The sequence below is a fragment of the Mustela nivalis genome, assembly GCF_964662115.1.
Source record: "Mustela nivalis genome assembly, chromosome: 1".
Lineage (NCBI taxonomy): Eukaryota > Metazoa > Chordata > Mammalia > Carnivora > Mustelidae > Mustela > Mustela nivalis.
Window position 1 is genome coordinate 12,977,389 of NC_139020.1, and position 16,309 is coordinate 12,993,697.

The following is a 16,309-nucleotide window of genomic DNA, read 5'->3' on the forward strand; positions in this document are numbered from 1 at the left end:
CGGTTCTTCTTTGGCAACGTTTGAATCGGAGAATCCACTTATTTAATAACCATTGTTAGGGCAGCTCGTGAGTGAAAGAATTTTATCTTCTTTAAGTCCTGAGTGGAATTGGAGGGAGTCAGGGGGGATGTGTCTCCACCGAGTAAATTAAAGAGAAATCTAAATGTCAGGCATCGATGTGTCTGTCCTGCCGGTGGTGAGTGGGACGTGCTAGTGGCAAAGGTTCCTTGATCCCAAGACCATTACTGTGACGAGAAAACCAGTCTGAACAGTGAAGAAACCATCAGACCTGTTTACAAAACGCGTGTTATTCGTGGTACCCGTGGATGTGGCCAGGAAGTCCTGTCTGGCCGAGCCTCAGCCCTGCTCTGTGTGTCCTTGTCCTCTGGGGCTGCTCCCCCTCCCCCCAACACCTCCACACCCCCTACAACCTTTCCCCACTCCAGTCTGTCCTTTGTCTCTTCAGATTTGACCCCGCTTCCTTGTGCTTCCAAAATGGCAGCCGGGCCCGTGCTCTGTGCTGTGCTGGACATTGTGCAAAAGGTGGGGACGGGGTGGAGGTGAGGCCGTGGTTCCCTTGCTCTGACCACTTCGTCAGCCACCTCTCGGCCTTGTCTGCGGCTTTTCCATCTCTCTGACGGTGAGCAGAGCCATGTTTGCGCAGGCGTCCTGGTGAGGAAAGGGGCACAGCTCCCTCCCGGACAAAGAGGAGGATTTCTTCAGTGTCTCCTGTTAGAGGAAAGTGTCGTGTAGTGCAGAGCGTGGGGAGCTGCATTGAGGTTGCCAGAAACTCTGCAGTGTTGTTCCACCAGATTCGTAGGCTAGGGGGCCTTCCGAGAAGCTGTCAGTCTGTCTGGCTTTCTTTGATGGCTAAATGCCCTCCTCACCCATTTATTGGTTATCTTCTGCTAAGTATCAGACCACCTCAAGACAATCATTCTGTTTGCGCATTCTTTTGGGCTGGGTGCTTGCTCTGCTGCCCTTCCGGGGAGTCGCTCATGTGGCTGTGTCATCCGGTGGCTTGACCGGGGCTGGATCGAGACGGCCTTGCTTGCATGTTTGGTGCTTGGTTGAGTGGACCCCCACCCCCCGCCTGAGGACTCTCATCCTCAGGAGGCTAGCTTGTGGTTTCTTTGCATGATGAGTGCAGAGGTCCTAGAGGTGAAACCAGAAACTGCAGGGACGCTTGCAGTCTTAGCCTGGAATTCGTGTCTCCCCATCTATGTCACATTCTGTTGATTAAAGCAAGTCACAAGGCCAGCCAGTTCATGGGGTGGAGGAAAAGTACCACAAAAATCTGTGCCCAGAGGGTTGGGTAGAATTATTACTTTGCAAACTGTCTTCCACAAGCTACATTGCTTGTTCTCTTTCTTATTTTATTAATTTTTGTCTTCCGCTAAGGGCAGAAGCATTGGAGTGGAAAAGAATACATGCTTTAGAATCAGACAGACCGGAGCACCTGGGTGGCTCAGTCAGTTGAGTGTCTGCCTTCAGCTCGGGTCATGACCTCAGGGTCTTGGGATCGAGTCCCACGTGGGGCTCCCTGCCCAGTGGAGAGCTTGCTTCTCTTTCTCCCTCTGCCCCTCCCCTGCTCATGCTCTTTATGTCTCTCTCAGATGAATAAATAAAATCTTTTTTAAAAAAATGAATTGTACATACCTACAGATACTGATTTGTAGAACTTCCCTTATATTCTAAAAATTAACATTTTTGCTAGTTATACGTTGAAGATAACTTTAATCAGTATGTGTCTTGTGGCTTTTGACAAAGAAGAGTTTTTAATTTTAATAAAATCTGATGTTTTTGTCTCATATGATTTGTACTTTTTATTTCTTATTTAAGAAACCCTTCTCTTGCCTAAGGTAACAGACGTTGTCTTCTGTATTTTCTTGTGAAAGATTTTATACTTTGGGCTATTCACATGCTTATGATTTATACCTCCCAGGTACTGATTTTTGTGAATGGTGTATGTTACGGTGCAACTGTATATTTTTCCATCTAAGTAATTACTGTCATAACAATGTTTATCAGATATACCAGTCCTTTCCCTGGGATCTGCAATGGCATATCTGCTGTATGTCAGGAGGCAGGAAGGCTGTTTCTGGGCTTTTTTTTTTTTTTTTTTAGATTTTATTTATTTATTTGACAGAGAGAAAGAGAGAGAGAGAGAGAGAGCACAAGCAGGAGAAGCTGCAGGCAGAGGGAAAGGGAGAAGCAGACTCCCTACCGAGCAGGGAGCCTGATGTGGGGCTGGATCCCAGGACCCTGGGATCATGACTTGAGCCAAAGGCAGATGCTTAACCCACTGAGCCACCTGTTTCTGGTCTTTCTTTTCTGTTAGCCTTTTCCCTTACTCATTCTCCATTGCTTTAAGGATTCTTTGGTGTTTGTTGAGACTTATGTTGTGGTCTGATGTGTAGCCTGTTTGCAGAAATTGCTGATCCTTGGGGAAAACGTACATTCACAAGTTCTTAGGAGCAGTGTTTGAAATATATTCATGGATCAAGCTTAATAACGATCGATACATTTTCATATTGTGACTAAACCTGCTTTGTCTGACATCTGTCAAGTTTTCTTTAGGTTGGCCGACTATGTTTCCTCCTCCATTTACTTTTATTCTCCTGTGTCTTTGTGTTTAGATCTCTTTCTTGTATATCGCTTGTAGGTAAGGCTTTATTTTTTATCGTTTTGGGTTTTTAATCTAAACATAAAGTTTAAGTATCAAATTTAGTTCACTTTGCATTTATTTAGAAGATTCATGTCTTTTGACTCGTTTCTATCCCATCATTTTGCTGGCTTTGTCTTTGCTTGTTTTTTTCTTTTCTTTCCAGTCCTCTTTGGGCTTGGATTTCTAAATTTCACTCTCGGTTTTATATAATCTAATTCTGTTTTAGTGGTCGCCCTTAAGATGTTAGCGTGATTTCTACCATAACAAAGACCCAAGTCAGTCTTTTTACTTCCCTCTTGAAGCATAAAATGGCCATGAAATCTTTAAATAGGATCACTTACATCACTGTTTTAGTTGCGTCTTTTTGTGACCTACAAAGCCCCTCTCCTCAACCTTTTTTGGAGTGTGTGGGGTGTTATTTTACAAACTAAGACTTGCACATGTGTATATCAGCTCTTTACTATTTTATTGTATATTAGATGGTGTGTGCGTGAGTATGTGTGTGTGTGTTCCCAGCTGAAGTACAAACATACCCTATTTTATTGTGCTTTGTGGATATTGTGTTTTATAAATTTGAGAATTTGTGGCAACCCTGCCCTGAGCAAGTCTGTTTTTGTACCACATTTCCAATAGCATTTGCTTACTTTGTGCCTCTTTGTCACATTTTGGAAATTCTTGCAATATTTTAGGCTTTTTTTTACTATTATTTGTATGGTGATCAGTGACCAGTGATTATGACTTGCTGGCAGCTCAGGTGACTAGTATTTTTTAGCAATAAAGTATTTTTAAACGTGTAGCAATAAAGTATTTTTAAAGGTACGTACTTTTGGGGACACCTGACTGGCTGAGTCGATGGGGTGTGCGACTCTTGATCTCAGGGTTGTATGTTAGAGCCTCATGCTGGGTGTAGAGGTTATTTAAAAACAAAATCTTAGGGGCGCCTGGGTGGCTCAGTCAGTTAAGCATCTGCCTTCAGCTCAGGTCATGATCCTGGGTTCCTGGGATCGAGCCCCGCGTTGGGCTTCCTGCTCAGTGGGAAGTCTGCTTCTCCCTCTCCCACTCCCCCTGCTTGTGTTCCCTCTTTCGCTGTCTCTCTGTTAACTAAATAAATAAATAAAATGTTTTTTTTTTAATCTTAAAAAAAAGATACGTACTTTTTTTTTAGATCTAATGCTGTTGCACATTTAATAAGACTGCAATGTGGTATAAACATAACTTTTACAAGCACTGGGGAACCAAAAAATTCATTTGACTTGCTTTGCTGTGATAGTGACTACATTGCAGTGGTCTGGAACCCAATGCACAGCATCTCCCAGGTGTGCCTGTATGTCCTTTTAGAGAGTTTTTTAGGGAGGTTCTGTTTATAGCAAACTTTCTCACTCTCTTTCTCAGAGAACATTATATTCTTCTTATTGAATATTTTAGCTGGAAACACAATTCTGTGTTGGTAGTTTTAGCATTTGAAGGTTTCTGTGGTTTAGGGAGGTCTTGTCTTCAGATAGACCTTTTTATTCTTTCTTGAACTTTTATTTTTATCTTTTTAAAATTGTCTTAAACTTTTTTTTCCTATTATTTGGAGAATACTTTATTAGTTTCTGTAATCAAACCCATGTAGATAAGACCTTACATATTTAATACAGTGCATTACCCCTGTACAAATGGAAAAAATTATGTTTAACGTTTAGAGACCAATATGGCTGTTACTTTCTGTACAACGCCAACCCAACACCGTACAACTGGGATACTTTTTCCAAAGTTGACAGCACAGCTCAAGTTTCCAAATTTATAGTTTTATTTTTATCTTTTATCTGTTGAGTGCTTTTTATGTTTTTAATTAATTATTTGTTTATTTGAAAGACAGCATGAGCAGGGTAGAGGGGAAGAGGGAGAGGGAGAAGCAGACTCCCCACTGAGCAGGGAGCTCGATCCCAGGACCCCGAGATCATGATCAGGGCCGAAGGCAGACACTTAACCAACTGAGTCATCCAGAGACCCCTTGGATTTTTTTTTTTTTTTTAAGATTTATTTATTTATTTGGGGCACCAGTGTAGTTCTGTCAGTTAAGCATCTGCCTTTGGCTCAGGTCGTGATTCCTAAGTCCTGGAATCGAGTTCTGCGTCATGCTTTCTCTCTCTCTCAAATAAATAAATAAATAAAATCTTTTAAAAATTGTTTATTTATTTGAGAGAGAGACAGGGAGAACAGGGGTAGGGATTGAGGGAAGGGGGGGAGGGAGGGTCAAGCAGACTCCACACTCAGTGCAGAGCGTGATCTGGGACTTGATCTCACGACCCTGAGATCATGATCTGAGATCATGACCTGAGCCAAAATCAAGGGTCAGACACTTAACTGACTGAGCCACCCAGGTGCCCCTCTACTGAGTGTTTTATTTGAGTGGTTATAGTTATCATTTTGAAAATTCCATTAATTTATCTAATCTTTTAGGAAGTTATCTCTTTTCTTGTTCCTTCTTAGAAAATTTTTTTTGGCTGTACTTGACATTCTATATCTGATGAATACGGCACCATTCCTTGGGAGTCTTATTCTGTTGTTTCTTGTGTCTGCTGCTTCTCACTCGTGGGGACCTAGTTCTTCCTGGGTTTTATGATACTGGATTATGGATTTTTATTTGATCAAGATTTATCTGTGGGCATTGTATGATACCATCATTAAGTGTGAATTCCTCCAGAGGGATTTTGATTATGTCTTTGCTGCAGCCTTTGGAATACAAATCTACAACAATTTTAAGGCAGTTTTTCATCTTGAGTGTCATGGATGAAATGTTTGTGTCCTGCCAAAATCCATATATTGAAGCCTCGAGCCCCGATGTGATTTTCTTGGGAGTTGGGGTCTTTGGGAGGTGATTACGTGAGAGTAGACCCCCACAATGGGATCTGTGTCCTTGTAAGGAGACGGAAAGAGTGGAGCTCACTCGTTCCTCACACGCTCAAGGGAAATGTCATGTGAGAACACAGGGAGATGGTGGCCTTCCACCAGTCCTCCGCCAGGACTGAATCTGCCAGCCCCTTGACCTTGGACTTCCATCCTTCAGAACTGAGAGAGCGAGAAGTGTCTGTCATTTAAGCCACCACATCTGTGGTCTTTTGTTAACAGCAGCCCAAGCAGACCAAGGTGTGGAGTCTCCTGGATGAGTCTCGAACACCTGGGGGGGGTCAGCCTGTGGTTGTCACCTTTGGCGACCCCTCCCCCGCCTTGTTCCCTCCCGGCTCTTCTGTCCTAGAGTGTGGGCAGAATCAGACAAGCTTCCTTTCCCTAGTTTGCTGCCTCCTCCCTCCTCCCCTCCCCTCCCCTCCCTTCCCTTCCTCTAATGAATACTTTTTTTCTTTTATCATTTTACATCTTTTTAGACCAAGGGTGTGGCCCTTCCTGGCAACCATATGAATGTGGGAGAATCAGTTCTAAATCTCCAGCCCTTACAGACCAGACGCCTGTTTTCAGTATCAATGTCTTTACAGTTGAAACCAGAGTCTCCAGGGCACAGGTTCCCAAGCCAGGATGGGGCTGCTGTGGGGAAATGTGTGGGTGTATTTTTCTTAGTGCAGAGACTGGGGGGTGCTTATTGTATTTACTGCCACCGAGTGTTTGTATTTATAGCCACCGAGAACTAAGCTTCTTTCTTTAACTGCTACTACCATGTGATAGAGGGAGCAAATTACTAGAAAATCCTAGAGCCGGGGGCACCTGGGTGGTACAGTCAGTCGGGCATCCGACTCTTGGTTGCTGCTCAGGTCGTGACCGCAGGATCGTGGGAATGAGCTCTGTGCTGGTCTCTGTGCTCGGCGCGGGAGTCTGCTTGTGATTCTCTCTCTCCCTCTCCCTTTGCCTCTTCCCACCGTGCAGTCCCCCACCACCACCACCAATAAATAATAAATCTTAAAAAAAAGAAAAAGAAAATTCTAGAACCAGAGCAAAAGGAGGACAGGACATGGGTGGAAAGTTCCATCGGTTGTATTCCCTTCATTGGTGCTTCATTGCAGAGCAGGACAGGGGACTGAAGGATGCAGCGTTGGAGCCCAAGTGTGTGCGTAGAGGTCCGCTTCCTCCCTGTTTTATGGCCAACTTTGAATCCGAACAGAAAGTGATGCCAAGCAGAGGATGACTCTGATAGTGTCACTGGAGAAGGTGGCCTGTTCGCAAACAGGTTTTCATCCAAAGAGTCAGAAAGTGGCTCCTTCTCTCTGGTTCTTCTGTCTTGCCCGTCTGTATCGCAGTGATGTCGTCCCTGATCTGGGTTTGTAAATGTCTTGGAGGCTCGCTAGTCCACGCGTGGTCCATGCACAGTATTGACTGGCCTCATCTTGGGGCTTGTAAGAAATACGGAAGTTTCTCCAGCCCCGAACCTGTTGAATCTGGATCTGCAGAGCGTAATCCCCTGAGTTTAGATGTTCTTTACATTTGAGAAGCCTGACAGAGGATGGTGACTGTGATGTTCTTTTCCTTCACCTTTGCATGGAATATGGTGGGAAGTATGGAAGTCTGGTGTTAACGTTTACAGCTTGCCAGACTTTTGCAAATACAGACCTCACACACACTAGGACTGAATGTTTATTGTCCTTGGGTCCACCTCCAAATACCATCACATGGAAGGAGGTCAGGGCTTCAACATATAATACAGCTATGTATTAGAAAATTTATTTGTTTTTAAAGATTTTATTTATTTATTTGACAGACAGAGAGATCCCAAGTAGGCAGAGAGGCAGGCAGAGAGAGAGGAAGAAGCAGGCTCCCCACAGAACAGAGAGCCCGATACGGGGCTCGATCCCAGGACCCTGGGATCATGACCTGAGCTGAAGGGAGAGGCTTTAACCCACTGAGTCACCCGGGCCCTCCTAAAATTAAAAAAAAAAAAAAAAAAAAAAAAATATATATATATATATATATATATATACACACACACTGTCATATAAAAATAACAGTAGTAACAATAAACACAGCAACACACGTACTGAGCCAAGATCGTGGAGCTCACACTTGGAGGGTCTAACAGTGTATACACCTGTCGGGGGCCTGATCCTGGGCCCCCCTTGCACAGGCCTGGCGTTTGGCAGTTTCTCTCCATGTGACCCATATTTTCTTCCGATTTCATATTGCAGGACACGGGCTCTGCAGCGAGCAGGGCAGTAGCGCCGAGACCGCTCCGGAGGAGACCGAGGGGCCGGACTTGGAATCCTCAGATGAAACCGATCACAGCAGCAAGGTGAGAGATTCTCATTTTCACGTCCCACGTGTCGAGCCCCCGAAGAGTCACAGCTAACACGTCACCTTTGCAGGTGTGTGTGGTTAGAAGGCCTCTCCATGGGACCGGGCGCTTTCACCTCTGAGATGTCACTAAGATACGAAATCCCAATTACAGCCTCGGTAACCAGCCGATACGTGCGAATACAGGGCAGAAAGCAGCTTTGATGAGTTCACATCTCGTCTCCCCTGTTTTCCTCTTACATTTCCATTTGTTTTGGAAGAAATAGCATCCAAAATGTGTGTGGCTGGGCCAGATAGACTTTCTTGCCATGCATGGTTTCTATATGATCTGTGTTTGGTTCTCGTAAAACGTGAGCGGTTTTTACATGAAAGAGGAAGAAACGGTCCTTTTCTTCTTTCATACAGCATGTCCCTCCGTTGTTCGAGTTCTGTGAGAAAGCCCTTCTTCTCACTCTTTGGTGGAAGGCCATGAATTTGTTTTCTGTAATTCATCGCGCTTTTATCCCCCTTCAAAAGAGTTCTGTGGTTCCGTAGCCTGTTCTCAGCGCACTCTCCAAAGTACGACAGTTTAAAAACTTGGTGTTACCTTCGTGCAAAGACCCTTCCCCAGCAAAAGTAATTGTACGTGATTCTGTTTCTTTTTCTTTTTTTTTTTTTTCAGATTTTATTTATTTATGAAAGAGAAAGAGCATGAGCAGGGGGGAGGGGCAGAGGGAGAAGCAGGCTCCCTGCTGAGTAGGGAGCCCAGTGTGGCTCCATCCCAGGACCCTGAGATCAATGACCTGAGCCGAAGCCACCCAGGGACCCCGCGTGATTCTGTTTCTGTATTTATTCAGCTTTCCCAGCGTTGCTGACATACATATGTGGTACCCTCTACCCACCTTTCTTTGGTTTGACATTTTACCACTTTCTCTGATCAAATCGTGTAACTTGAAATTATACCTTTGTTTTCCCTTTTGTAGTGTCAGGGTGATTCTTGCCTTTGCCCAGTGATTGGATGATGGGGTGGGCGGGGGTGTCAAATAACATAACTTAGGAGAGCATGTTGGTCATGGAAATACGCTATTCAAATATGAACGATTCTTTTAAAAACCTGCATTTCTCTGTGTGTGCGTGCCTATGCTTGACTATCTTCAGCATCACGTTTACCCCAGGTGTGTTTCTTTGATCATCATAGATAGGATCACCCTTCTCTGTGTCCTAAGTTGAGCACAGGATAAAATTTAATATTTGAGAGTAATTTTGATAATTATAAAAGGCTTTAATATTGTTGGTGGTTAATTAAAACACAGATAAATGGAAATGTACACATTTCATTTAAAGCCAAAAGAGACAAGCAGAAACTTGCTTAAACTTAACCTTTTAGGTGTGGGGCCCTTACTTTACTTTTAGGCACTTGGGGGAGGGACAGGCCCCCTCCAGAGAAATTCAGTATTTCCAAACTGAGGTAAGATACTTGCAAGGGTATATATTAAGTCATTTTGTTATTGAACTTAAAAATGTTAATTCTCGGTTTTTAATTTAATTTAGGAGTACAGCTATTTTTCCTATACCTAAAACCTTTATTTCTGAATACTTTTAAAGTTGGGTCATTTTTACCTCACTGTAATAGGCCAGTGTTCTCATTCCTTGTGGATTTTGAGATTGTTTTCATTTGAAATTTTGTGAGTCATGAGATCCTAAATAGGGTCCTCTATAATATTCGGTCTGGCAGCAGAGAGGAAGGAGGCGGCCCCCGAGTTTTGCTGAACTGCCCTTGGATACCTTTCTGGCTTTGTGGTTCTTTCTCCAGAGAACAGGTCTAAAGCACATCTGGAGCAGACAGGGTCAGACGCAGGAACAGAACACCGTGTCCCTGAAATTTCACCGTGGAAATGCATGGTGGCTCTCGCAAAACAAAATGTCTTCAAAATTGTCGTTGACAAGTTTGGGTGATGATCAGTACTTTTTTTTTAAGATTTTATTTATTTATTTATTTATTTGTCAGAGAGAGAGAGAGAGAGAGAGAGAGAGATTGAGAGAAGGTGCACAAGCAGGCAGAGAGGCAGGCAGAGGCAGAGAGAGAAGCAGGCTCCCCACTGAGCAAGGAGCCCGGTGTGGGACTCCATCCCAGGACCCTGGGATTATGACCTGAGCTGAAGGCAGGGGTTTAACCCTCTGAGCCACCCAGGTGTCCTGATGATTAGTACTTTAAAAGCTAGTACAGTGACCTGCGCTAAAACCATCAGTTTGTTTCATTTTCACTAGCTTGGGGAGCACTGATTCTGTACCCAAAAATACTCCCTAGTTTTGGTTGGACTCACATTTTATCTTCTTTATTTGAACTGCTTTGTCATGCAGCCCAAGTTAGTTAACTAAATTGTCCTTCATTGAGTTAATGTCTCACTTTGGATAATTGGAAGCAAAAACTTAAATTGAGCAAATGGTTCTTGGAGTCTGGGTCCTACTACATTTCTTTTTTTTTAAAGATTGTATTTATTTGAGAAAGAGAGAAAGAGAGCTGGCAGGGAGGGGCAGAGGCAGAGGGAGAGGGAGAAGCAGACTCCCTGTTCCCAGGACCCTGGGATCATGACCTGAGCTAAAGGCAGGTGCTTGATGGACTGAGCCACCCAGGCACCGCGCCTCTATCCCCCACCGCACACCACTGTGTATTCTTTTTTTTTTCTTTTTAAAGATTTTATTTATTTATTTGACAGAGAGAGATCACAAGTAGGCAGAGACGCAGGCAGAGAGAGAGGAGGAAGCAGGCTCCCTGCTGAGCAGAGAGCCCGATGCGGGACTCGATCCCAGGACCCTGAGATCATGACCTGAGCCGAAGGCAGCGGCTTAACCCACTGAGCCACCCAGGTGCCCTACACCACTGTGTATTCTTAATAGTGAATGAGAGCTAACACTTACTCAGTATCTTGTATATGTTGGGCACTATTCATATTAACTTATCTCATCCTCACAATACCTCTCAGAGAGAAATACTATTACTCCCTCTATTTCATAGGTAATGACATTGGAACAGAGAGGTTAGCAACTCAGCGAAAGTCACACAGCTCTGAGATGGCAAAACCAGGACTCATGTTGTTACTACTAAAACTAACCTTCTGGCCAGATTGGTTAAAGTCTGGTGTTAAATACCAGGTTTCGGGAAAATGAAGAATCAATTAGTGCACCATGTCAGTCAATTAGACAGGTACTCATGAACCACTAACATATTTTCTTAATGCATAACCCTTCTGGGTGTACTTCTTTTATGATTTAAAGTAAGAGCGAGCACATATCTTGAATTTCTTGACCAAGATTAAATATTTTTTTAAGATTTTACTTATTTATTTGACAGACAGAGATCACAGGTAGGCAGAGCAGCAGGCAGAGAGAGAGGGGGAAGCAGGCTTCCTGCAGAGCAGAGAGCCCGATGCGGGGCTCGATCCCAGGACCCTGGGATCATGACCTGAGCCAAAGGCAGAGGCTTTAACCCACTGAGCCACCCAGGTGCCCCAAGATTAAATATTTTTTGACACATCTCCTAGATCAGTCATTTTTCTTGAGAACAAACCGCACATTAATTTTTAAGTCACGAGCTGCCTATAGCCAAGGAAGGAGGATTTAGCCTTACTTTGAATGCACGTAGAAGTAAATAAATAGTAAAAGTAAATAAAGCAGACGGATCAAGGACTGAAATGAAATAAGCAATCTTTTTTTTTTTTTTTTTTTTAATTCTCTGCTGTATCTGGGAGGCCTGTTGATTTTTTTTGTTTAATATTTTTGCTCTTCTTCCTAAATGAGTTGCTTTATGAAGTCATGGGCAGAATTAAGAGAATGCAGGTTGGAGCGTTATGTGCTTTTTGACTTTTTTTTTTTTTAATAGTAGCTTTTGCTTCTCCCAGCCTTTTGGGGTTCTGCAAGGAGGTAATTGCAGGCTTGCTGAGAGAGCATTGGTGGCCCTGGAAAGTGGCATCTGTGGGGGTGGGGGTGGGGCTCCCACCCTGCCGGGGCAGTCTAGCAGCCTTTCTCTTTGTGAGCTACCTCCTTCCTCTTGTGACCGTGGGTGACAGCCTCCAAGGGGCCTCCTCCACTCTGGTCACTTGTTTCTCTGCTTCTAATCGAAAACTCTTGTCTCTGGAAATGAATGCTAATGAGCTCCCGGCTGTCCTGTTCTGCATCCCAGGCTCCCTGGCAGCTGTGATTTTGTTTTCCACTTAGCAAATGTATTAGAATAATTTTCAGAACATTTCCATTCAGAAAGCCATCTTTCTTTCTTTTTCATCCAAATTGGGATTGTCTCAGAAATGTCTGCTTTTAGTAACAAAGCATTAGCGGAAAATGTGAAAACAGAAACTGTTCCAAAAAAAAAAATAAAGCGTGTTTTGATTTTAGTTAATGTTATGTTATTTTCCTTAGCGCCTGCTCCCGACTCAGCGAGGGGTGTCTTCCAAGTTGTCGGAGCCGGCGGGGGTTAGTGTCCCTGTGCCGTGGCATGACGCTGGCCAATCAGCTGATCTCGGTCCGCAGAGCAGAGACGCTCCCATCCTGGGCAGGCTTTTTCTGCTTTGTGTTCTGGTCTCTTTTGGTCCTCCCTTTCTGGAACTTTTGTTGGTGAGCCCGGTGACATCAAAGCATGAATTCTTGTCCATGAGTTAGCCTTTGACACCATCCCAGAGGCCACTGCTGGGAGGGAGGGCGGGCGGGGGTGGGGGTGCTCTGCGGGGCCGCTGTCCTGTCCCTGTTGAGATGCGGCAGGAGCCGGCACGGGCTCTCTGTACGAGAGGATGCTCCCTTGGGGACTGGAAGGCGTTTGGCGCTCTCGGGGTATTTTAAGAAACTTCTGCTTCTGTGCGGAACACGTCAGGTGGTAGGATTACCATGAGAATATATTCCTGACGATGTCTGCCCTGTGGAAAATAAAGCGCAAGCCCAGGATCGAAAACAATGACAAGTCCGGTGACTCTGTGTATCAGACCCTTCATCTGGTGAGCACGTTTGAATTCTGTGTTGCTGACCTTGTGTGTGTGACGACTTTCCAGCTGAATTGCTTTCCAGTCCAGAGGAGGGTGATTGTACGTGTCCCGCTTCCCCCTGATTGCTTCCTTTTACCTTCCGGATCCCCTTGTTGATAAAGGATAGATAGTTTAGCGCAGGGGAGGGGGGGGTGGGCACCGGCCGTTGGTGTGAAGTCGAATTTGCCTAGAACCTTCATGTTTGTCTCTTTGTTCATTCTTAAGTGGCAGAAAGATGGATGATGTATTTCTGAAACTGAGGAATACTTCTGCTTTCTTTGGGTGGTTGAGATTTCGAGTGTGTTTGTATGATGTGTGCGGCAGATCTCCCCGATCCCTGCCCCAGCCTGGGTCTCCTGAATGGTCAGCTAGCATTTCCGGAAGGAGGATGTTCACCGTGGCCTCCTAGAAAGTTTTAAGTGTTTTTGACTTTCTTTCTGCTTACTTGAGAAGGAGACGGGATTAGAAGTGTTGGCTCAGGGGTTGTGTTCATGGTTTAACGTCCGCTGACTTGGATTGTACATGTCAGTCCCCAGAGTACATGCTGAGTCCCTGGTCAGAAAATCTGGTGGGTTAATGACAAGGAATAATTCAACCAAACCCAAAGAAACTTTTTAGTGGTTCAGTATGAATATTGGAGTCTGTCTACCATTCGATTTTGTATCATAATGAAGCGTGGAATTTGGCAGTGAGTACACCTGATGCACCCAACTAAGGCTTCATCCTTCTCGGATGCTTCTTCTTCAGCGTCTGTTCCAAAGGAGACCAGAGCAGGGAATGGAAAATGATAGGGACTACCCTTGTAGGCAGTGGTCTCTGAAATTAATAGAAAACATGACTTTGGTGTTTGGCTCCCAAAAAGCTTAAGTAGAGGTTTTAAGAATTGAGGCCACTCTGGCTCCTTTTTAAATCTGTGGGATGTGTTAAATCGGTCAGACTTAAAGGACAGTTTTAGAACTCTGAACTCATCTCGGGATAGAAATTGCCTTTAGTGGTTGCATAACAGGAAACCTTTAAACAGCTGGGTAGCTTGAGTCAATAGTGTGTCCTTAAAGACCTCCCCCCACCCCTTTTGTACTTTCTTTTCATCTTCCACAGGAAGAAAGCGATATTATAAACACGGAGCTTCACGCTGGCCTCAGTAAAGTGGCCCATTTCCTCCTGTAATCGTGTACTCTTCTCTGCGCGTTGGTGGGATCATTCTTAGGCCTGACCGTGGAAGGGCCCCGCTACCTCGAACGGTTTTAAAGCGGCAGCCCTCAAGGGCCCAAAAGTGCTTTTCTGTTTCCAGGGTGACCGGTGGCTGTCCTCCCGTGGCGAGAGGTTTGCACTTCTCCCATGACAGAAGCCTGGACCGTCTCCTCTTTCTCAGCAGCATTTCGCGGTCTGCCCCAGTTCCAGGAAACTTGGCTTTGAGGAGTGTGTGGAGAACCTCCCACGGCAGCCACCTTTCTAGGCATCTCAGGCTGCAGAGCTCGGTGGAGAATAAAGAGGACAGCCAGAAGGCTTGGCCACCGAGTTGGGGGGGCAAGCCCTGCGCCCCTCCTATGCCCTCCACCATGCCAGGCTACCCAGAGAAGGTCTCCGCGGGTCTTGATGCAAAAAAGTCTGGCCACAGTATATAGGGCCAGTTGGGACTTACAAGGTGGGGCCACCACAGGTAAAATCTCTGCATTGGCGCTATTCTAGAAGCAACCCTGCATTTCCTACTTCCTTCATACTTCCTTCCTGCATCTCATAGTTCCTTCCAGGGATGTTTTTTGGGGTAATAGTTTAGTAAGGCAGAATTCTCAAACCTGATGACATCATTGTAATGGTTTCCAAGTAAAAATTTCATTAAGAGCCTTGCAAAACATGCTGTGACAGTATGCATTGTAGCTTAGAATTCTTTTATTCTTTATTTAAATGACGTGTGATTGAGAGTGAGGAGATTATGTCCCTGCTAAGATTCCGTGTGTGTTCCTTGGAGAGTTTAATACCTTGGGGAACAGGGTTGCCCGTGTTGAGACTGCTTTGCCTCATCTCCATGTAAGAGAGCCCCTGGCTAACTTTATCCTGACTTTAGGATTGTGTCTAATAAGGAACGGTTGGCTAAGGCTTTGAACTCTAAAAAGAGGGTTTCAGGGAATTTGGGGTTGTCCCTGGGACGCTCAGTTATAGGTTGCTTTTCCTACACTCCAGAACTTGGCTCAGAGAGGGAGAACGATGAGCAGGCTGGGTGTTTGCGAATGAGGTTGGGTAGGACGTGGTTTAGGTTTAGAGCACGAAAGCCCTAGCCCACATCCCACTGACCTCTAGCTGTCCCCTTGGGCTGCTTAATGAACATAAGGACGCTGGGCCTTGGAAGTGGTGAACTTCACACAAAGTCAGAAACTCTACTCACACTCTTACACTTGGAAACCTCAGAGCACTAATGGTGAGACAGAGGGAATGAAAACCTAGAACATCCATCCCATACTTTGCACTGTCAAACACAGATACAGGTGAGGATGGCAGCAGGTCAGCGTGATGAGAATTAGGAGCGCAAAGAGAAGCATCTTCTGGAATTTCCTGCCTTTGCTGTGTGCGTGAGTCTTCAGATTGTAACTTTGGCCCATCCTGAAAGTATGGGGGATCCTTTGTGTACGGCGTGAAGGCATTAGATTTCCCAAGACAACTTGTCGAAATGATAATACCGTAAAAAGGCATATCGTGTCTCCAATGGGAATGATGTGGCGGATTTATTTATCATGAGGAGCAGCTTTGATGTTCATCTGCGTATACAGATGACGAGAAAAGCATTGTGTAACTGAAGGTGCCAGTTAGATGTTTGTTGTGTTAGGTTCCTTCTCAGGATGTGGCATTGAAGCCATAAAGGACAGCTGGACAAAGCTGGGGGCCAGGGCTGTCAGTTGTCAGTCATTCTCATCGGCTGTCCGTGGGATTTTCGTTCTGGGGAGGGTGACCCCCCACCCCAACCATCATCCTGTCTATGTTATAATGCAGTGACCTACTGTAGTTATCACTGGATCATTTAAAAGATGTGTGAGCATTTTTGTTACGACGGGTCATGGGTCTTCTGTGCCTGTGGAATTTGTAAGACAGAGCCACGTGTCACCGTATGTTTGAGTGACAAGCTAGTAGAATACTAACATAACTAAATACAACGGGTTGATTTCTACAGCAACAAGCTTCGATGAAATTCTTTTTTTGCAGCCTTATTGAGATAGAATTCACGTATCATACAACTCAGCCCATTTTGGTGGGTGTTTTTGTTAGCCACCGAAGGGAGAATTCTGTGTGGGGATGTACAACGTCTGGAACGCTGACTCCATGGACAACAGTGATCAGTGCCCCTGAGAGGTGACTAAAACCTTCTGGTGCATAGACTACGGTTAGTGCTAGCAACGCAGAAGCTGCGATCCTTGTAAGAGAACTGAAACAGGCGCGCCTG

The 16,309-nt window shown here is 44.9% G+C and overlaps 1 protein-coding gene across 13 annotated transcripts in view; it reads left to right on the plus strand.

Annotated features, from left to right (window-relative positions):
* Positions 1-16,309, plus strand: part of TIAM1 (TIAM Rac1 associated GEF 1) — a 382,148-nt gene that overhangs the window by 332,079 nt on the left and 33,760 nt on the right. For 11 of the 13 annotated variants that reach the window (XM_082723635.1, XM_082723632.1, XM_082723631.1 and 8 more), the window contains one exon: positions 7,783-7,886. In XM_082723635.1, the coding sequence (XP_082579761.1) occupies positions 7,783-7,886 (104 nt within the window). Of the gene's footprint in view, positions 1-7,782; positions 7,887-12,589; positions 12,850-16,309 lie in introns of those variants that run through there. The other 2 variants (XM_082723629.1, XM_082723630.1) reach the window with 1 other exon arrangement.